Source organism: Psammomys obesus, unplaced genomic scaffold, assembly GCF_907164565.1.
Source record: "Psammomys obesus unplaced genomic scaffold, mPsaObe1.curated_primary_1811, whole genome shotgun sequence".
Lineage (NCBI taxonomy): Eukaryota > Metazoa > Chordata > Mammalia > Rodentia > Muridae > Psammomys > Psammomys obesus.
In genome coordinates this window covers 6,889,180-6,912,139 of record NW_026596125.1, presented here as the reverse complement: position 1 = coordinate 6,912,139, position 22,960 = coordinate 6,889,180, and the positions used below count along the sequence as shown (strand labels likewise).

Here is a 22,960-nt window from a genome sequence, read left to right as displayed (position 1 = left end):
AATACAATACAATACAATACAATACAATACAATACAATACAATACAATACAATACAATACAATACAATAAAAGCCCTTCTAGCTTAGTTTCCTGGTGCTGTAATAAAATGCCTTGACAAAAGCAGCTTAGGAGGGAAAGGTTAATTTTGGCTGACAGTTTCTGGTGTTGTTCGCCATGGTGGGGAGGTCAAGGCAGCAGCGCTTGAAACACTGATCATATCACAGCCACTCAAGAAGCAGAGAGCACGGCACCAACGCCGCTATTGTGCAGCTCCCTTCCTTTCTTACACAGCCCAGGAGCACTGCACAGGTTGTCCCACTGCCACCAAGGCAGCTAAGGTGACCCTGCTCCCTAGGCAGGCCCAGAGGCCAAGCCAGGTAATCCTGGATCCTGTTAAGCTGAGCACTGCCTGACATTAAACATCACAAGATCCATACTTAAGCATTCATCCTGCTGTGCTCTTGATCTTCATTCAAGATAAGCATGCTTCAACTGCATCAACTCATCTACAACATGACCGTGGGAATTCTGTATCCACAGTGGGAGCAGTAAGCACAGGGTCTCCCCAACTATCCACGATGAGTTAACTCACCTGCCCGATGGTAGTTGGTGGCTCTCAAGATCAGGTCCGGCACAGAACAACTGAACAACACTGAACCATCTTCCAGCACCTCTTGTACCATGACATCAAGGACCATCCCTGGGGTCATCTCAGCCAGTGTTTGGGTCAATACAGAGTCTACCAAAGGCCCAAAGAAAGCAGGGAATTAGTGATGGCCACTCTCAGCACACTTCCTCTGGAAATGCACCAGCATCAGGGAGCAGCAAATCACCAAAAGAGTGCAAATGCTTTGTGCAAACAGTTCAGGGTCAGACCAGACACTACATTTAACCTAGCAGTCAGACAGGCAGGGACAGGAGAGACAGGCAGTCAGACCTCTATGAATTTGTGGACAGACTGTTCTATATAAGTGAGTTCTGGGACAGCCAGGGTTACAACAGTGAGACCTTGTCTCGACAAAATAAAACATATATAGCAAAACCCAAACTTATCTATTATCAGGCAAGGGAGGTGGTTCAATGGGCTCCTGCTATCAAGCCTGAGAACCTAAGTTCAATCCTGGGGGACCCACGTGATGGAAGGAAAAAACCAACTCCCATAGACCGCTCTCTGACCCATACATGCATGGCATGGTATATTCACATTCTCTCATAAGCATACTCAAATAAACATAATTTAAAGAAAAAAGAAGAGAATGGAAAGTGAATCTGCAGTATAAACTCAAAGCCACAGAATGGAGGGAAATTCTGACTTTTGACTAACTGTGGGGACAAGGGGAAGTTTGGGGTTCCTTACTTACAATGACTTTAAAAAACAGAAACAAAACCAAAAAACTTCTGGAGGCACCCTGCTGGTTGAGGGTGCAGTTCTCGCCTAGTCCAGATAGGCTTGGCGTTAAAGGTAGGACTCCCTCTTTCCCAGCAGGACCCCTTGTTCTCTGCCTGACTTCATCTGAGTGTCATTAGACACAGACATCCCAGCCACATTTGATATGTCTGACACAGCTTCCGCTAGCTCTCTCCTCCCCTGCCTACATGATAAATGGGTGCTGTGTTTCCATTCATATGATAGAAGCGTGCTGTATAATGCAAATCAGGCATCCCTGAAGTGCTTACTTCCAACCAATTCTGTACAGCTATTCTTGGAGCCTGCCACTCACTCGCCAAAGGTTATACAACCTTTGTTCTCTAAAATTAAAGTTGAATTAGCCATCAGCTGGTTCCCAGGATGTAAGATCCCAGTATGGTGCTCGCTGGCCATTCCAGGCAAGCTTCTAGTCTCTGGCCCTCCTGACTTCATAGGCTGCTAGAACACAGGCCCCAGGCAAAAGGAGAACCAACAAAAAAGCACGGTCTCATTTATCCCAGACTGGATCAGAACTTTGCTAGGTAGCTGAGCATGACCTTGAATTCCTGGTCTTCCTGTCTCCACATCCTGGGTTTTAGACTTACAAGTGTGTGCCACTACACTAGTGCATGTTAGGTAAGGACTCCACCAAACAAACTACATGCCCAGCCCTTTCATTTTGGAGGGTAGGAGCAAGGTCATATGTAGCCCAGGCTGGCCTGAAATTTGCTATGTAGCCAAGGATAACCTTGAACTCCTCCTGATCCTTGTACCTTCCCTTCCCTTCCAAATACTGGTATATACATATGCCATCAGATCTGGTTTATGCAGTACTAGGGATAGAACCCAGAGTTTTGTACACGCTAGTCAAGAATTCAGGCGGATCTTCATTACACTCTGGGTAGTAAATGGGTATTCACTTAATAAACATGTAAAGATTACTTTATAAACGACTACTATTAAAAAAGCTTAGATGGCTTAGGAGGCTGAGACAAGTTTAGAATTTCCGAATTCAAGTCTAGCCTGGTGGACAGAGTGAGTTGCAGGACAGGCAGGACTACACAGAGAAATCCTGTTTTGAAAAACAAAAACCAACCAAACCAAAGCATCTCAGCAGTAGAGCACTTGCCTAACATGCTTGAGGTACTAGGTTAGATTGGTTCTTATCTAGCACCACAAGAAGAAAAAGACTAAAAAAGGGAGGTAGGGAGAGAGGGAGGGGAAGGGAGGGAGAAAGCAGAGCAAGAGAGGCTTGCTAAGGCAGCATGCAATTACAGCCCCAGGCTACTGGGGAGCTCAGACAGAAGGGTCACTACCTAAGAGCCACGGTTCAGGGTGAACTGGCCATAAAACACTTCATTCCCTGATCAAACTGCATCACATTCATTTAAACTACACAGTCTCAACTTACCTAACAACAGGTACAATGAAAGCACACACTACTGTCTGGACGTTACCCTCTGCTTCCTGTCTCCACTACACACACCCTACCTTGGTTGCTCATGAGGCTTCGGATGCCCTGCAGCTCTTCCAGGCACTGGCACAGAAGGGTGAAGCTGGTGTTGGCCGAATCCCCCAGACTGCAGTCTGACAGCCGCAGAGACAGCAGCATCCTCTGCTTCAACTGGTCCACGTTGGTCACCTTAGCAACGACCGTCTGACCCTCCACAAAGTGGTCACTTGGAGTGGTTACAAACTTGTCACTCATGATCTGAACAGAGCAGGTAAATAATCGGGACAAGAAAGTCACTGTCCATTAACACAGTCCCGGCTAAGGACAAGGGAGCCTGGGTAGCTTCTCCGGCTTTCTCTGAGTAGTTTTATCCCCCTTCCACAAAAAGGAGAGGCCCTGTCTATGCACCCTGGCATTTAGAGATGACAGCCATTTAGAAGACCCATTACTAGCACACCAAAGGGGACAGAGCATATCTCAACATCTAGGTACAACCCTCCCTCCTACCCTTTTCTGGCAGGGAATAAGACCGTCCCTTCCAAAACATTAGAAAGCCAGACCAATGGAAAATTTTGGTGTTTTTTTTTTTTTTTTTTCCAAAGATTTTGTTTGTTTGTTTTAATTTTTTGGTTGTTTTTTTTTTTTTTTTTTTAATTTTTTGAGACAGGTTTTCTCTGTGCAGCCTTGGCTGTCCCGGACTCCCTTTGCAGACCAGATCTGCTTGCCTCTGCTGGGATTAAAGGTGTGTGCCACTATGGCAGGCTTTCTTTTTTTTAATTTATTTAATTTTTCTTTCTTTTATGTGCACTAGAGTGAGGGTGTCAGATCTGGAGTTACAGACAGTTGTGAGCTGCCATGTGGGTGCTGGGATTTGAACTTGGGTGCTTAGAAAGAGCAAACAGTAGTCTGAACCTCTGAGCCATCTCTACAGCCCCAGGCTTTTTTTTTTTTTTTTTTTTTTTTTTGAGACAAGGTCTCATTATGTAAACCAGGCTAACCCCACACTTTAAAGACCTGCCTGTTTCTGTCTTCTAAAAGCTAAGATTAAAGGCGTATACCACCACACCTTGCTGAGAAGGAATATTCATGAGCAATCTGTGGTAGGGGTTAGCCCCGTGCTGCTTGCCCAGTGTTGTCACAGATTTGTCTATATCCTCCAGGACTCAGTTTGTTCAGCAGGCATGGGAGGCTCCCGGGATACACTGGCGCCTTTACACCTTAAAAACCACAGGAGGCTCTAAAAACTAGACTGGCTATCCAGGGAAATTTAGGCTGAACATGCTATAAACAAGTTCTGTCCTTTTTACAACGGAGATGAAAACCAATCAAAGCCACTGTCTTCCAATACTGCTGTGTAAAAGACAGCGGGCCCCTCCTCCAGGAAACAGGGCAGGCGGGAGGACAGATGTATCAGATGCACTCACTTCTTTCCCACCGGCCTTCAAGGCATCCACACCTTGAGTGGTTCCCCTTGACCTCCTTTAAGCATTAGTCTCCTGCTGTGTCTCAACTCAGCAGGTCTATGAGCCTGAGATCTCTCCTCAAAGGCCCTTGTACATAGAACTGAACTTACAGATTTGGGGGACAGTCCACTAAGACCCGAGGGGAACTGGACGAATACACCGTAGTCCTTGATGTTCTTCACATAACCAATGAGCAGCATTCCAGGCTGGATTTCTGAGAGGCTCTTAGGGTCCTGGCCACCTTCTACTGTGGAGACCAAAGCTGGCTTCCTACAAAGAAGCTAGAGGAACCTCATTAAGGAATGCCAGAAAGACAAATGAAATGTCTATTACTTCCTTCCTCTGTCCCACTGACTTTTCAGTTACCCTGAGTCACTCTGGGTAGAGAACCACAGCGTGAACAGCACACTAGAGCATGGAGGGTCCACATTTGTAAGCATTATCTGACTGCTGAAGCAGCAGCTCCAGAGGTGCAGCCCTCCAGGAGCTACTGATGCTCTGTGATGCTGGACAGTCAGCTTTACTCCTTCCTGCTAACTCCTCCCCAGATTCCTGGAGGTCTGCAAACAGCACACAGCGCAGGTCCACAGTCCACAGCTGGGTCAGCCAGTGCAGCTGTCCACTGACCCTGTCTTGTCACCAGTGAATCCCCTTCTACCCTGATGCCCTAAGGATTTTAGTCTTATGGTTGTTAAGAAAAGGTAGTGTCCTGAAAAAGACCCACAGGCAGCATCAAGAAAACAGTTCTGATCTCCATACCCGCAACAGGTAAGACCTTTCTAGGCAACTGCCTCAACCCCATCCAGCCCCTGGCAGAGCTTTTTGGGCCTGTTCCTGTTTTCCAGGCACAGGTCAATTTGGTCTTATGGAAGCATTTTTTTAAGCTCAAATAGTTGATTTTCCCCCCCTCCTAGTCCTGGTCTAGAATTAAGTGCCTATGGCCTTCAACTGCCCCCAAATACCAGTCAAGGATACAGTATGTCTCTCGCCCTGGCTCAGACACAGAACTCGATGGAGAGTGTCGCCTGCTTGGAGCCAGTGATGCAACAGTGGGCCGTGGGCGACATGGTCTGACAGGTGAGGTGTGGGGAGGAAACCCGGGGTGCCATGGGGCAGGATGGTCACCTCCAGTCCATCTCTGGTCTTCTCCAAAACCTCTACGTCCACCAACTACTCAGAATCAGAAAGGTAAAAATTAGGACCCTTTCTGAGCAAAAAGCTCAGAGCTGCCGGATCCCAATCCCAAGAAGCTAATAGCAAACACACTTTCCTCTAGACCCCCACACCAGGACTCCTAGGGTTCCCCCTGGGAGTTTCTCTGCTGATTCCTGGAGGAAAAAGGGAACTGCAGGCTTGTCTTAGCAGTCAGAGAAGTGACTGGTAAAGCCCTGCCATAACACAACTTTTCTCTCATGCCAGCTTCCATTTGCCACAGCAGGCAAGAAAGAGGCCCTAAAATCTCAGAGCCACCTCTCTTTTCTTGCACAGGCTTCAGTACTTTTCTAGCACTGCTGTCACTATGGGACACAATCACTTGTCCAGGTACCTGCCCAATGTTAACGGCTCCTTCTTTCTTCTGACTGTTTTCGACACTCTCATTCTGTGGCTCTGAATCACTCAACAGTTTGAAGGACAGGAGCATCCTCTCTTTGGAAGGGTCACAGTTCAGCACTGCCACCTTTACCACCTGATGAGAAATCACATGTGTGTGGCCCTGTCCAGCAGCAACAGGCCTTCAGAACTTAGAGCTAAGTGCCCTCCATGAACACTGAAGGGGCCCTGGGAGATCCACCAAGACCTTGGATCAGATCCAAAGGTGGTGAAAAGATGATGGATACAGAGACTACATTAAAAGCCCATAAGCCAACCCTCTACAACAAAGACAAATAACTTCAAGTTATAAGCCTCAAGTTCTAAGACGTTCTTTTTTAAGAGAAATGCAAACCCATTACTCAGCACTCATCTGGTGACAATGTCTGATGTGAAGAGCTCTGGTTTATTATAGCTTATAAGGGCTTTCTTCTGGGTAGTGGGCCTGGGTTCACTGGATTCCAATGAGTACTTCCAGGTTCTGTCACCCCACCCCCTTTTAACTGGTTCAGGTCCACTTTATCTGCGTTCCCTTTCCCCTCCTCTTAAAAGGCAGCCACATGATTACTGATGCTTTAAACTTGTGTTCATGGAGTCACTAAGAGTAGGGCATCTGTACAGGGGTTACCTGGCCAGCGTAAAAGACTTTTTCTGGGTCAGGGATATGCTGGGTACTGAGCTCATGCTTGGGCACAAGCCCCTGCACACTGTTGTAGAACTTTACGATGCAGCCATAGTTCTTGACCCTTATGATAACACCATGAGTCTGTAGGCCAGGCTTGGCATCCTCATAGCAGGTAATGGCAGGTAGCGTGGATGTGACAAGTGTTTTCTTCAGGGTCATTATTAGCCTCTTAGCTTCAGGGTCACAGATCAAAACCTAGGGAAAAGATAAAGACTATCAACAAGTCATTTGTTACCAAGACAGTCATTGCCTGGTCTACAACCCTAGGAACCCAAAGGCCATAGGTCATTTTCCAAGGACCAACTACCTTTTACCTCTAATAATCTCAGCTGTAGATCTTGTTTCCTGCAGGATGGCCATCTAAAGTCAGAACTCTCTACATCAAATGTACTTCCTCTAATAAGCGGCTGTATTAAAACAGTTTCCCAGCCACACACTGATTATTTTCTTACAGCACCTAGCTTGGTGTTTTAGAAACTTACAGTGGCACACCATATGCCAAGTAGATTACCTTATTACCTCATTAGTGCTATTTACTAGTTACAATCTAGTACAGACTGAGCAATCCAATTACCTTGAGAGCAGAGAAACCTGTTTTTAATTCCTTAACCTCACTACATAAAAGTCTGCAATGTTCAATTACTGCCCTTCATGCATCAATAATGATGAAATATAGTAAATGTAAGAAAACCTGGCTCTAGCCAGTGGTATGTTTAAGCAGAACAGCATGCTTAGCACGCAGGAGGCACTGAGTTCAACTATCAGTACCAGGACAAAACAGAACCAGAAACTCCCACTGCCTGAACACTCCAGGCCCTATGCCAGTGCTTTGTATAGTATCGCTTTTTTATGAGCTTCTTGAGGGATCTGAGTATCTGTTGGAAACCTCTCATCTTTTTGTGGCATAGTCTAGCTGTCATTTTTTAAATTAAGTTTACTTATTGTGTGTGTCAGAGGGCATTTATGTGCCATGGCACATGTGTTTATATGTGAATAGTGGAGGGCACGCACACGCCATGGTGCATGCACGTTTGGGTTGGGGGTGGGAAGTATGCAGGTGCTATGGTGCATGTGTGCAGAGGTGAGAGGGTAGTTCTCTTCCTCCACTACTAGGGACCTGGGAATTGGACTCAGGGCATCAGGGTGCAGCAATCACCCACTGAACTACCTCCCAGGGTCTGGGCTATTTTTTAAGTAGTTTATATTAATTATAGATAATAATGGGTTTTGCTATGACATTCCATGCACGTACATAATGTATCTCAGGGTTATTTCTGAGTTTGACATATCCCCTGCTCTTCCACAACCTTCCAAACCTTGTCCATCTTTTCTAGTTCAAACTTGGTCAAAGTCCAGAAGGAATTATTGTCATACTGAGATAAATCTGAAAACTGGTTCTGCAATTATTAGCTGTGGGACTTCGGACACATACTTGGCTTTATCCTATCTGTTAATTGGCCTACTTGGAAAATAAGGGTCCTTAAGACACAGGACTGTATGGTAATGGCTATTGATAATATTCTGTTGCTGAGTCCCACCTCTCCGCTTTCTGAGCTCTGACCACAGCATATAGCCTGAGCCAAACCATGTGGCAAAAGGTCACACACCTAGCTTGCTTTTTTACCTGCATGGATTTTTTTTTTAATTATACTTTATTTACTTTGTATCCCCCTTCTAGTTCCCTCCCTCCTCCCCTCCCAATCCCTCTCTTCTTCCTCCTTTTCCACACACTCCCTTCCCCAAGTCCACTGGTAGGGGAGGGTTTCTTTTTCTTCCTTCTGATCCTAGTCTATCAGGTCTCATCAGAACTGGTTGCATTGTCTTCCTCTGTGGCCTGGTAAGGCTGCTCCTCCCTCAGGGGGAGGTGATCAAAGAGCAGGCCAATCAGATTATGTCAGAGACAGCCCCTGTTCCCATTACTATGGAACCCACTTGGGCACTGAACTGCCATGGGCTAGGGGTTCTAGGTTATCTCCATGCCTGGTACTTGGTTAGAGCATGAGTTTCAGAAAAGACCCCTGTGCTCAAATTTTTTGTTTCTGTTGCTCTCCTTGTGGAGCTCCTGTCCTCTCCAGCTCTTACTATTATTTCCCACTTCTTTCATAAGACCTGCATGGATATTTTAACTTACAACTCTACTACACAACACAGGGACTCACTTTTCACTTCCCAGTGTTGGGTAAAGTACTGGATATGCTGCAGAGATTACACATTCATTTCACAAAAAAAAAGGCAGACACTTCAGCTGAGAACCTCCCTCTTCCCAAAACCCCAACATGGTCTCCTTCAGAGGGCTTACCCTGCACTTGACCTCATCCCCTATATGGTACTTCTTCTCTGGATTCTTCATCATGACATCAGTCAGGTGCAAGGAAGATACTAGGCCTTTTATTTGCTCACCCACCTTCACCAGTATTCCAAATGGCTTGATAGCCAACACTGTGCCCTGAGGAGTCAAAAGAAAAGCCATCACGATATATTTTCTCTTACTAGAGTTGTCACGTCTGCTTCACTGCCCACCTTGCAGATCTCGTGTGGGTAAGCCACTCCTGTACCCCAACCTAGACTTAGCCAGGCTTATGCAAGAAGCCTTTCATGCTTTCTGGCTGAGCATGCACTTCCTGTCTTCTGGACAGGAATACTCCCTAAGAGGGGACATGTCTCTCAAGGTGCAAACTCTGCCTAGAAAGAAACTGCTCAGTGAGTGCTACATGCTGGAGGAGAGGTAACCGGACCCAGTTTCTCTCTAAAATCACACAACTAACTTTCAATCTGCTCTAACAGCTGCCACCAAATCCCAAACCCCAGGATTTGTGACCCACTGTCTCCATTAAGTTGGGTGGGGCTAGTAAGACTTTATTTTGAAGCTAATTACAAGTCACCTAAGGGAAGCTCAGAAATTTCAGTTTTTTGACAGCAGGGTTATGACTTCATATGAATTAACAAGGAACTGATGTGCTGACACTAAGGATGCCTGAAGGTAGAGAAGGATCTATGCGATACTAGCATTCTTACCTTTACCACTGTCCCTGTCCTGATGTCATGATATCTAAGAAACCGAGCTGCAATAACTGATCTAGGACAAAAGAAAAATATGATTACAGAGTCTAAGGAAGGGGTTGCCTAAAATTCAGGACTTCCACAATCATGCCAACAAGAAGACACCCTCACCCAGCAAGACCAGAAGAAAGTGGAGGTGCATGTACACAGAGAATCTCTCCCTGTGTGATAATGGCACTTACTTCCGCAGAGACAGCAAGGCCAGCTCATCCATTAGGCTGTAGTCAATAATTCTGCACTTGTGAGTGCTCCCTGGTTTGAAGGCCTCAGCATTGAATGTTTTCTTAGAATCAGAGAGATGGTTGAGCTACAGAATACCAGATGAGTGAAGTTAAGTCAGAAATACACCTCTGAGGCAGTCCAAATTCAAACCACACAGAGAGGACAACATTAACCATCCACTATAAAGATAATGTTTTTTGAGAAGGAGAGACAGCTCAGTAGCTAAAGCACTGGCTGCTTTATTAGACGACCCAGTTTCACTTCCCAGTGCCCACATGCTCGCTCACATCTTTCTATAACTCCAGCCTCCGTAGGTCCAGAAACATACATTATAAGTAAAACACCCATACATATAAAATAAAATTTAAAAATAGTACTTTGTTAAAACAATTTTCATTCTTCAATATCCTAGAATTTCATGAAGAATAGCCTAGATCATGGGTCAATAAACCATACTCATGGCAAATGTCTATTTTTATAAATGAGTCTTACTTGATGGTAGTCAAGCCTGTTCAGTTATATACTGTCTGTGGCTGCTTTCATGCAAAACAGCTGTTGAGACATAGACTAAACAGCCCATAAGCCTAAAATACTCTCTATCTAGCCCTTTAACAAAAGCTTTGCTGGGACTGAAGGGATAGCTGAGTAGTAAAGAGTAGATACTGCTCTTGCACAAGAGCTGGGTTCAGTTCCCAGCACCAGTAATGGGCGGCTTGCAACCTCCTGTAACTCTAGCTGCAGAGGGTCTGACATTGTACTCTGGCTTTCATGGGCACTCTACACATATACACAAAAAATAATTTAAAATCATATAACAGCAACCAAAAAAAAAAGTTTTGCTGAGCATTGGTCTGGATTCTATCTCATTCCCGTTCTTCCTTCCCTGACCAGGTATCATACGTGACAAGAAGCTGCTAAGCATTCTGAAACAACAACGCACTGGCATTGTTCTGACTTTGTGGACAGCTTTTCACATTGGAGGCTATCCCACAACAAGGGATGAAGGAAATAGAAAAAGACCCAACTTGCCTAAAGTCATTCTAGTAATGAGATTCTTGATTAAACAAAGAATCTCCTTACCCGGGCATAGGCCAGTACCCCATCCTTCAGCCTGAAGGTAGCCCCAGCCTTCTTGAAAAAACCCTGAACAGGAACATTATCCAGCACAGCCCCTAGGTGCTGGTAAGAGATGCGGGTGAGTGGACGCCCAGGCTGCAGGAAGATGGGACGCAGGCTCAGTCGCACAACTCTGGTGCGAGGATGGATGCAGAGGATACAGGCTTTTACCTGGACAAAAGAGCAAAATGAGAAGGAGGCGCTCACATAATACAGGTGAGAGCAGACCTTCTAAGGTGCCACAACTGACTATGCTAATCAGGTTAGCACTAATCTTCAGAAGTACCAGTGTCAGTCTGTGTAATCAAACAGCGTGTGGAAAAGTCAAACAGAATGTTGCATAGGGACTAACTGTGTGTATCCTCATTCATATCAGTGTCACCAATGAAGGCCTATGGAAATGTCTCAACTATCCATCTTACCAGCCAGGTTAAAATGTACAGGGCCTAGCAGCTCTTCACACAAACATAACTATCATGAAACAACACTAGCAAGTTTACTATGACATTAACAGTATTGGTCCAGATCAGGAAGAACATCTATTTTCTCTTAAAACATTTTGAGATACGTAAGTATGTACTACTATTTTGAAAGTGAGATGGAATCATTTGAGAATTTAAAAATTCTAAATAACATACATTCTAAAATATACATGTTCACTGTGTAAAATTTTAACATTTAGGTAACTGTAGAAAACCTACAATGGTTACCACTAAAATCTAAAAACTAAAATGGGTGTCAGCGGGTAAGTGGGTGTCAGCAGGTAAAGGCAGCTGTAGTTCAGTGGGTGTCAGTGGGTAAAAGTATCTGCCTCCAAGCCTGATCAGTCTGCAGGACCCGTATGGCAGGAAGAGAGAACTGAGTCCCACCAAGCTGTCCTCTGACCTCTGCGCTGTGGCACACTTGCTTCCCTCCCTCCACAAATAAAATGCAATAAAAATTTATACTACTCACAGAATCACAGGTGAAAAAAAGGGAGAGGGATAGGGCTGGAGAGTCGGCTAATCTGTTAAGAGCGTGCACTGTGTTTATAAAGGGCCCAAGTTCATTTCCTAGCTCATAAGTGCCTACAACTCCAGCTTCACTAGATCCAATGCTCTGGCCTCTGAAGACGCTTGCAGTCAGGGCCATGAACAACCCACATACATAATTAAAAACAAATCTTAAATATGGGGATGGTGAGTGCTAGAAAATAAAAACAAGGGCTACAACATTGCTAGGTAAGTATTCTAACATGAGTTATACACAGAGGCTTCACATAACTTTTTTCCTCGGGGTGGGGGATGAAGAGTGGTGTACTTGAAAGAGGGAGAGGCAGAGAGAGAGAGAGAGAGAGAGAGAGAGAGAGAGAGAGAGAGAATGAGAATGTTCTGACTGGCCTGGAACTTGACCAGTTTGACCGCAAATCTGAGGTTATCATCTTGCCTCTGTCTCACGAATGCTGCAACCCAGGCATGAGCCACTGTTCCTGGCCTCACATACTTGAACAATCTGTGTTCTCTTATACTAACTGTTCTTCCTTTAAAATAAAAGCCAAAAGCTGCCTTCTGGGGCTGCCCCTTCTCTCAGCTCAGTCTAGCTACTAGTTACTGTATCTTCCAAAGCACTTGTCAGCACTTCCCCATCTCACTACACACCACACACGCAGCCCTACAGCCTCCCTGGAAGCTAGCTAGGACACTGGGCAGCTAGACACAGCTAGGGACCAAGGAAAGATAGCTGCAACACTTCTTACTGTTTGCTTGGAAGAATATGCTCCAATTTTCTTGGGCTCCAGGTGCATGAAGTCAACCAGGCCCGTAAAGAATGTAAGGAAGTTTAGCTGGAGTCCAAACTGAGTTACCTAGAAGTAAACAGAACAGTTAGTTATCTAAAAGAATTCTACCAAGTGGCCTGGAATAGAAGAGATAATTCATAACAAACACTGGATTACACAACACCCACAACTTTGCATTTCTCCTCCCATTGCTAGCCCTTCTCAATATTAATCAACATGAGTTGGTGGGAGAGATGACTCAGAGATTAAGAACATTGACGGTTCTTCCCAAGGTCCTGCGTTCAACTCCCAGCAACCACATGAGATTGGGAGTCCTCTACTGGCATACAGTCACACATACAGGCAGAATACTTGATAGATTAGATTAGATAGATGATTGATAGATGATAGACAGAAAGATAGACAGACAGACAGGCAGAGAGATAGATACAAGTCATATTAATAACCTTAAAAAATTACATGGAGCCAATAAGCTGATTTATTGAGTAAAGATGCTTGATATCAAGTCTGACAACCTTAGTTTAGTTTGATCCTTGGAAACAATATGTTGAAGAAGAAAACTGAATCTCACAAGTCAGCCTATGACTTCCACAAGGCACCATGGTATGTGTGAACTTACACATACTCTTTTCAATGTAGGTTTTTTGGGGAGTTTCTTCTTCTTCTTCTTTTTTTGTTTTGTTAGTTTGTTTGTTTTGAGACAGGATTTCTCTGTGTAGCCTTGGCTCTCCTAGACTCGCCTTGTAGACCAAACTGGTCTCAAACTGAGATCTGCCTGCCTCTACCTCCCTGAGTGCTTGAGTGCTGGGATTACAGGTGTGCGCCAGCCGCCGCATCCGGCTTCTCTCAATGTTTAAAAAGCTCTTGTTTTAGATTAATTTAGTTTATGTACAGTGCCGACTGCAGTGCACATGCATGTCTGGTGCCTATGGAGGTCAGAAGACGGGGTCAAATCCCCTGAAACTGGAATTACAAATAGTTGTGCGGAATCATATGGGTGTTCGGAACTGAAGCCAAGTCCTTTGCAATAGCAACAAGCATTCTTAACTGCTGAGACATCTCTCTAGCCCTATAAATGAAATTAAAAACAACAAAACAAAACAAAAAACTAATTTTACAAAAATATCAGATAAAGTTACACAATAATAGCTTGTCGAGGCTGGGCATAGTAGCACATTCCTTTTATCCCAGAAATTGGGAAAAAAAGACAAGAGGATCTGAGTATGAGGCCAGCCTGGTGTCTAAACCATGAGTTCCAGGCCAGCCAGAACTATATGGTCTCAGCAAACAAACAAATAAAATAGTAACAGTTTGTCCAAAGTTCTGTTGTATCGACATATAACACTGGCAACCTTCCAAGTGCTCAATAACCAGAACTATCGACTGGGTACCCTCTTGGACAACAGTTTTATTAGAACGTATATGAATACCTTGTTACAAATTTCATTTCACAGGGGCTGAGCCATAGACAGCTCAGGGACCAAGCGTGTGCACTGCTCTCCTGAGGACCAGAGTGTGGCTTCCAGAACCCACACGAGGCGGCTCACATCACCTATAACCTGAGCTACAGAAAAATGAGACAGGGTCTCCGTGTAGCCCTAGCTGTCCTGGACCTTGCTCTGTAGATTAGGCTAGCCTTGAACTCAGAGATCTGCCTGCCTCTGCTTCTTGAGTGCTGGGACTAAAGGTGTGTGCCAGCCCTGCCCAGCAAATACATATTAAAAAAAATTTTTTTTTTCAAAACACTAGTAACAACCAACAGCTTACCTTCTGCACCTGGGCTCTGACCACCAGCCCTGGCAGCAAGGTGTTCAGGTTCCAGCTTTGGTCCTCAGTTGCAATGGCAGAAGAAATCTCTGAGTGCTCTATAGAGAGAGCCACAACTCCTCCGTTGCTTTTCACTTCTTCAACAAGACAGGTCAGGTACTGGCCAACTTTGAGCTTAGCACCTGTAAGGCCAGGCCAGCAACCAAAAAAGAAAATATATCTTTATGAGAAGAGTCCTTAAACATGGCCCAAGCAAACCTGGAAAGAACTATGGCCTCCCCACCCAGTGAGCATCTGATACTCACCAGGCAAGAAAAGGGTAGGATGTGAATCTAACTGATCTAGAATTCAACTATTTAAAAAAAATATAAACCAAATAAGCCAGGAGTGCCAGTCAAAGGTTCTGGGAGGCCAAGTTCAGCAGAATCTTTGAGATGAAGGAAACTGAAGCCAGACCATAAGAGAGAACAGACCTTGTTACTCTCTGACCCTTCCACATCTTTTTCCCTATCAGCTGGCATTTATTAGACTTTATTAGCAAACCAGTCTTTCAGGGTCACCATTCTGTCTTGCTAGTCAAAGCGACATTAAAATATAAACATTCAAATATAATCCCACATGCTTAAGCTCACTCCCACATATCAGCCCCTTTCTCTGCTCACCCTCACCTTTGTTCTTCTGTCGAATGTATTCTTGGGCTTTCTGCAGTGACAGAAAAGCTCTGGTCCCACCAACACCAATGTCCACTAAGTAGCCATGGTCTTCCAGGCTTGACACTGTGCCTGTCAGCAGCTGGGGGAAGGGAAAACATTCTCAAAAGTTCCAAGTCAAAGGTAAACAGAACACCTACAAATTTCACTACCATTTAAACATGAATGTTACAAATGTACTACTCATTAACCACAACCTCTCAAGCCTGTTAATCACAGCTCCCTACCTGAGTAAAGAGAAGACATCAACTTTTTCACAGAGTGTAAAGAGTTTTGTTACCTGAAAGTGAGTAGTGTTATATATAGCTAAAGTGTGAAGTAACACATGAATACTTTTATATTATGCAAAGAGCAACAGAGTCACACCCAGAGCCAGGACTACCAAGAGAATCCAGAACCATCCTTTTATCTTCTGTTCATTTTTTTCTAAAGTCTTGAGGAAGTGTATCTTCCCAAGATCTGTTTCATGAGAAGCAGTGCAGCTGACTTTAGCTGCCCTCTGCGAAGTGACTGAGACCTCATATGGAGAAGGGAGACTGTCTACTGACTTCCATATTTGCTGTGAGAACAGCAAGAGACAAAGTGACTAAAAGAGCATTGTCATGGAGTGGGCTCCTGACACTTGCAACTCACTGTAACATGGCTTTTATTCTCTTTGTACTGAACTAAATACTATTACACTTTCCAGCTTTCCCCAAATCCCACTGCTTCTAAGAAAACACTTCAAGATACATCTGACCCTTAATCACCAGACATGACTGCAGCACTTTCTGTCATTCCTAGAAGAGCTAGAGGATCTAGCCTGAATAAGTTTGCTTGAATTCCCACAGAGTTGGGTATTAAGACAGCTGGTTAGGAGATGGGTGGTGGTGGCATATGCCTTTGATCCCCCAACTTGAGAGGCAGAGACAGAGGCAGAGGCAGAGGCAGGCTGATCTCTCTGAGTTCAAGAGGCCAGCCTGGTCTACAAAGCAAGTCCAGGACAGCCAAAGCTACTATACAAAAAAAAGACAACTGGTAGGCTGACTGCTGTCTGCCCTTTTCCTATATTCACTGAGAGCCCCTTGACACTTTACATGGCAAGATTCTGGGAAAACTTAAGTCTGTGAAGAGCTGGTGGGGAACTCTTTCACCATCTCCAAGCCTCCCATGAATGCTCTTTGCAGACATTTGACTGTGCCACCAAAAAATCTTAGAGTTTTCTTTCCTCCTTCCACAGTAATAAAACTAGGTTCAAATGTTCAATGATCACTAAGTAGCTAACAGACCACTGTTCCAGAAAGCCCAATTCCTGAACAGCCATTAAGCAGAAAGTAAAAGGTGGCACAAGCCACACCCACAGGAGACAGGGTACAACCTGCTCCTCCTTTCCATGGCATCCAGATACGTACCATGCCAGGCCTCAGGGCCTCAGCACTCAGCACTTTGTTGACATGTTTGGGATTCACAGAAAGTTTGACACTCTTCTTGCCCGTCTCTGTGATGTCCAGGCTGCTCACCACACATCTCACCAACATTCCAGGTGAGAAAAGGTCAGGCAAGCGAAGTAGGTCCTGCGTAAAGGTAATGAGAAAGACCTGATATGTATGTATTTCCTCTGAACGAAGAATCCATTGCCCAGCCTCACCTCAGTGACTTCTCATGCTCAAACCTCCAGAGAAGCCAAAAGGTAAACGGGAGTAAGGCTCTTCATGAGGAAGAGCCTACAGTTAAGTCACAATCTTGGGCTTAGGTATAGAGCCTTCAAGTACTTCCATGAAACAGGCAGATGTCAATGAATGACCCAGGGTTGTCTGTACTTACTGTCTCTATTTCATCTCCCTTTAGATCACACAGAATTCTTCCTATTCCTCTCACTCTATTTTACCTGCTAAGACAGTAGGCTCCATGCCACCTCCATTTTGTAGTCCTTTGATTACTTGACATTTACATATTGGTACTGGGGACTGAATGCAAGGCCTCATGCATGCTAAGCATATCCATTAACCTGAGTTAGGCCCTTGCTCTCTTACATAAATATTTAACCGCTGCCCTTTCTATCCTGCTGGCCCTCCTGCTTCTTCTGACAGCAAGTCTCTTCAGTTCACCATTTGCTCTAGACTCAGTCTTGCAGGCTCTTCTCACTCTAATTTGATCTCCAGAAGTAATTTCTTCCTTTCACACCTTCATCAACTATACAAGTTCCACATATTTGTTTCCAGTCCAGATTTTCTGGAACTCAGCAATCACCCGTCCCCTGGGATCAAGTGCAGCTCAAATTGAAAATAGCAGCTGACGAATAACCATCTCTCCCATCAAACCATACACAGTGGAAGCTTACAACTGGTCCCCAGCACCTCTCTGCCTCACCATCCATATCAAGTGTATCATTCTGGCCATGGCTTCACCTCCTCAATCCTTGATAAATCCTGGCCTTAGGCTGCTGTCAATATCAGTGCCAAGGTTAATAGCTGTAGCATCCTAACTGATCGAGGCAACTACTCATACCATTTTAGTTTATTTGCTATGCCATCAACATGTCACCCACTCCAATGAGAACAGTTCAAAGACTTCCTTTTGATTATAGCATCTAAAACCAATCTTTAAGATGGTCTGTAAAGTTATGGGTAGTCTGGCTTCTATACAGCTGCCCAGCTTCCTTCTACACTGCCCTTCCTCTTGCTCTTCCTATGGTAGCAACACTTGCCTTCTCTGCAACAGCCTGACTCGCTTGATCTCCCTTCTTTCTCTATCTGGAAAACCATCCTTCAGCCCTCAGCTCCAATGGTCCTTCCTTATGGAGGTGTTCTAGGTTCCCTAAACTAAGTAAAAAACAAAACAACAACAACAACAAAACACCCTATATTATTTTAAAAATACAGCAGGATAGTTCAGCAGGTACAGATGCTTGCTGAACAAGCCTTAAGGACCTGTGTTGGCTCCCAGGAACCCACAGGGTGGAAGGAGAGATCTAAATCTCACAAGTTATCCTTTGAGCTCTATGTGAGTCCTGTGACATGTGTATACCCACATACACACACATACACACAAAAACTGAAAGATTAAAAACACAATGGTTCTCCTGGCACACATACTTTCCTTTCTTAGCATTTGGCAAAGTGGTGGGTCTACATCTGTTTGGCTCTATTCTAATTCCAGGAGCAGGTTTCACCCAGACACCCCTTACCTCAAGAGGTTCTTCCTGTGCCACCTGCTCGTTCAACTTCTGAGTGTAGGCATCAGAGATTTCAGTCACTTGCACAAAGCCTTGGAGGCCATTGGGAAGACTGACCACCAGTTCCAGCTCACTGACCTCTTTCACACAACCCAAAATCCGCATTCCCTCACATAGGGACTGAAAAGGAAAACACACAGTAAGGCGGACAACAGTGATGAGGTCTGGGGGACTGTGGCTTCCCAGTCCCCACACTGATGCTAGAGGAATTTGATAAAGGAAAGGAGAACGCATGCATGCAGGCGCCATGAAAGGTCGTGATGAGAAACAGCGTCACCAAGGAGCTCTCACCTTCTACTGTATGCCGGCAACCCTCACTCCACACCTACAAGAAAGCACGGTGACGAGACAGGCTACTGAAGCACTGGCAGTCTGGAGTGTGTGTGTCCCTTCTAAGGGCACAACCATAGCACAGCCCCCTGAGACCTCAAAAATGGAAAAACGGGCTTTCTGTTGTCAGCACTTTGATTTTCAAGAGGGGCCAAGATCACATTTTTATATAAAACCTCCAGTTTTCTAAACTGCCACCAAGTTGAACAATTTTTTAAAAATGTATTAGGAAGCCAGGTGTAGTGGCACATGCCTTTAATCCCAGCACTTGGCAGGCAAAGGCAGGTGAATCTCTGTGAGTCTGAGGCCAGTCTGACCTACAGAGTGAGTTCCAGCATGGCCAAGGCTACACAGAGAAACCCTGTCTCAAAAAATATATATATTCATATTGAAAAACAAAATACTTCTGCAAGCTAATTAATCTTTACTCTCAGAATAGTTTAACTATTTTTTTTTAAATGAACATATACTGGGGGAGTGGGGATAATATGAAATTTTAAGAACCATAAAAACCACACCATATCAGATGTCATTTCACATCTACAAAGCAAATGAGTTGTGGCCAGGTATGATTGGGCACACCTTTAATCCCATATTCAGCAGGCAGAGGCAGGAAGAGCTCTATTAATTCATGGACAGCCTGATCGGTATAGTGAATTCTAGGCTAACCAAGGGCTATAGAGTGAGACCCTATCTCCAAAAACAATAAAAATAAAATAAGAACTAGAATGACTGCTAAAGTTACTGTCAATTCTAATGTCTACTAAAACACAAGCGAAATCACACATATCTAACATTTTCATAATTTGCTTTGTTTATTGAGATAGGGTCCTGTGTATCTCAGACTAGTCTGGAACTAATAATGACCTTAAGCTTCTGGTCCTGCTAACCCCAGCTACCAAGTGCTACTATCACAGGCATGCACCACCACTTCTGGCTTATGTGATGCTGACTCAAACTTGAGTGAACAAAGACTGAGGGTACCGGACAGAAAGGAAGCAGGCTCGATACAGACAGCAGCACACACCTGTAATCCCTATACTTGGGAGGTGGAGGTTCTTGGCTACCTACAGGAGCCTGGGCAGCATAGGACCTTACCTCAAAAAACTCCAAATATCTTTTTTTTAAAAAAAGCTCATTTATCATAATTTGCATAAATCCCTACAGACACAAAAAACATAAAATTGTGTATATGTGTACGTATATGTGCAAAGAATGAAGGAAAAAAGGGAAGAACATATACAAACTTAAACAAGTAGCATGTTAAAAAGAAAAGCAAATAGCAACGAACCTCAATATTAAGAATTTCAAACTTCTCTTTCACAGATTTGCTGGTTTGTCTCTTTTCAATTTTTAATTTTTTTGTTTTTGCTGGCCCTTTCTGGCTCTTTTTCCTTTTAGTGGATTCTTCTTCTGTAGAAATCTAAAGGGAGCAGGGGGAAGATCCATAAAGGTGCAAAAGGATGAGAAGCCACAACCTTAGCCACTACCACATTTGGGGTTACGTTACCTTTCCTGTCACTGCAAACTTTCCCAAGCCGCCCCCACCCCCGTTCTTTTCATTTCTGTTCCACTCCCAAGCCCAGCATACAGGCACCAATGTTCCCCTTGCCCATGCTCTGAGAAGTCTCCTTCATCTTCCCAACCTTTATGTTTTATGTTCCTCCTCTACTGAATGGGGTGAATACTGGGCTTCCCCAGTTGAGAAGCCATGTGTTACAGTACATGGAAATGGAGTCCAGAGTAATGTAAAACTCCAAAGCTCTTCCACAACAAGCTTTATAGCTTCAACTAACTATATAACTTCTCTCAGTTCCTCCACATGGAACAATGACTTCTACCCTAAAACCTACATCAAGAGATTCTGTAGCACCAACCTTAAGGCACACATCCAAGGCAATTTCCTTTGCTGTAGCATCTAGATCACAAACTACTCTATGGGACTGCATTTCGACGCAAACTCTTATTTACTACGACTCCTTTTAAATAAATGCACAATAATGAGGACTGGGACAATGGAGCTCAGGAGTAGAGCACTTGCCTAACATGCACAAGGATATACTCCCAGAACCATAAACAAAACAAAATTCAATATCAAGTACCTATATTCCCTTTCCTTAACCAACTGGCACAGACTCCCTAAAGACAAGTTACAAAAGCACTTCAGTGTCAAATACTTAATGCCATGCTTCAAAAGAAGCCTGAGGTGGCAGAATCTCTTTAAAGTTCGATTTCTAAAAGTATCATAAAAGGGAAGCAAACTGGAAAATAACTGCTGCAAATGGGGCTCAATCTTCCTGAAGATGCTAGAGCGTTTCTGGTCCTGTCAAAGCAGCATCCCACTTACATCAAATAAGTTGTCTTGTTCAACTGCCTTCTGGGAAGATTTCTCTGATTTGTGGCTTTTCCTTGTACCGCCTCGGGGGAAGCTTTCTTCCAAGTTTGCCATGTTTGGTTCTCCTAAAGCTGATGGAAAGAATAATGGTAAGTCATAGGATTGATGGCAGGATTCATTAAGGATGTGACGAATGGACAAGAGAACTGTCCAGCAATATCACTAAACAGGACTGAAGAGTATGATCAAATAGCTGATATGCTGCCAGGAGGTGGGAGCTTCCAGCTTTAATCCCGGAAGAGGCAGCTGAGGTCAACCTGGTCTACAGAGTCTCAGCTAGAGCTACACAGAGAAACAGTCGATATATCAGACTCTTGTTAATCCATTTTTCATCTTTCCAACATTGTCTGCCTCAAAACCACAAACTAAACACTATGCACTGTCTTCCAGAAAATAAGTTCAATTTGGTAAATGTTCATTTAATTAAATCGTAATTTATCAGGTTTGTGTATGTATATGTATACACACATATAAACACATAAATTCTTACTTCCAAACACACATTATTTATAAAATATGTAATTTAAAATACAAATCATATTACAAAGCATAAACAAAAAGGAAGTGGCAAGCTTCAGTAAAGATGGCAAGCTTCATAAGAACGATGCTTTAGAGCTATATATTAAATAAGTAGGAAGCCAGATCTAGTGGTCCATGCCTTTAACTCCAGCACTTGGAAGGCAGAGGCAGGCCTATCTCTGTGCGTTCCAGACCAGCCAGGGCTACATAATGAGACCCTGTCTCAAAAATAACTAATAATAATAGCAAATAGGAACGTGACGGTAGAAAATATGAAAAAATACAGAAACAAGGAAAAGCTTATTCTTCAAAATACAGCAGCCATTTGCCTATTAAAAAGATGTTCAAAGGCCTTTCTTAAAAAACTGAATTATTAGGGAGAGGACTGGGATCAGGCTGTACAATGATTAAATTAAAAAACAACAACAACAACAACAACTTGAATTATTCAAGTAAACCATAAGGGAAATAAAGCACAATAACAAGTTACATTTTAGAAACAATTTGGCTCTTTAGTGGAAGATACTTAATTAAAAATAAGTACTTTGTATTTACTTGCTACTTCAGAGACTTGGGGGAAGTGACAGAATAATGAACAATATTCTCCAGTTTACAGATTGCACAGAAAAAGAAAGAACTGAAGGCAAGTAAATCAAGTATAAGGATTTAAATGACGTATATCAGGAAAAACATGAGAACCAGGGCTACGTATAAATGAAGACGAAAGACAGGATGGTTGGTTCTGAGATTAAAACTTTAGTAAGAACGTGATTGTGAGAGACGTGACCACCGAGAGGAAATTCAGGATTTGATCTGTTATGGATGCATGCTTCATAGAAACCGTGTATTTCTCGAGGTCTCCTCTGCTGGGAATCCAACTCTTAATTCTCACTTTAGAATTTGAAACAGAGGCACCAGCCTGGCGATTACGTGCGGAGAAGGTACTTAGGGTACCTGAAATGGAAATCCTGGCTTGCAGGAACTGCTAGCGCAGAGGGGCATGAGGACAGACCACCTAGCAGGAAACCCAGAGACCCAGGCCAGAAAGCCGAGGTGGGAGCCATGGGTTCTCGTCCCTCCTCGCCGAAGCTCCCGGGTCACAGGCCCACCGCTCCCGCGGCTGCCTACCTCACGGATGGGTCCAAAGAAATCGCGCGCGCACATCAGGGAGCCGACAGCCCCACGCGCCTCTTCCACACGCTTAGGCAAGACCAGGGCTACTTCCGTTATGACGTCATAAGACCGGGGCT

The 22,960-nt window shown here is 44.1% G+C and overlaps 1 protein-coding gene across 1 annotated transcript in view; it reads right to left on the bottom strand.

Moving 5' to 3' along the window:
- Pdcd11 (programmed cell death 11) overlaps positions 1-22,903 on the bottom strand; it is a 44,225-nt gene extending 21,322 nt beyond the window's left edge. The window contains exons 1-18 of the mRNA XM_055591477.1: positions 22,839-22,903; positions 21,144-21,262; positions 20,088-20,219; positions 18,419-18,586; positions 16,644-16,805; positions 15,211-15,334; positions 14,543-14,724; positions 12,734-12,841; positions 10,963-11,169; positions 9,843-9,967; positions 9,616-9,676; positions 8,900-9,046; positions 6,544-6,795; positions 5,872-6,012; positions 5,301-5,495; positions 4,436-4,606; positions 2,901-3,120; positions 594-740 (exon numbers count right to left, since the gene is read on the bottom strand). Of these exons, the coding sequence (XP_055447452.1) occupies positions 594-740; positions 2,901-3,120; positions 4,436-4,606; positions 5,301-5,495; positions 5,872-6,012; positions 6,544-6,795; positions 8,900-9,046; positions 9,616-9,676; positions 9,843-9,967; positions 10,963-11,169; positions 12,734-12,841; positions 14,543-14,724; positions 15,211-15,334; positions 16,644-16,805; positions 18,419-18,586; positions 20,088-20,219; positions 21,144-21,245 (2,644 nt within the window). The 5' untranslated portion in view covers positions 21,246-21,262; positions 22,839-22,903. The remainder of the gene's footprint in view (positions 1-593; positions 741-2,900; positions 3,121-4,435; positions 4,607-5,300; positions 5,496-5,871; positions 6,013-6,543; positions 6,796-8,899; positions 9,047-9,615; positions 9,677-9,842; positions 9,968-10,962; positions 11,170-12,733; positions 12,842-14,542; positions 14,725-15,210; positions 15,335-16,643; positions 16,806-18,418; positions 18,587-20,087; positions 20,220-21,143; positions 21,263-22,838) is intronic.
- Between the last annotated feature and the right edge of the window lie 57 nt (positions 22,904-22,960).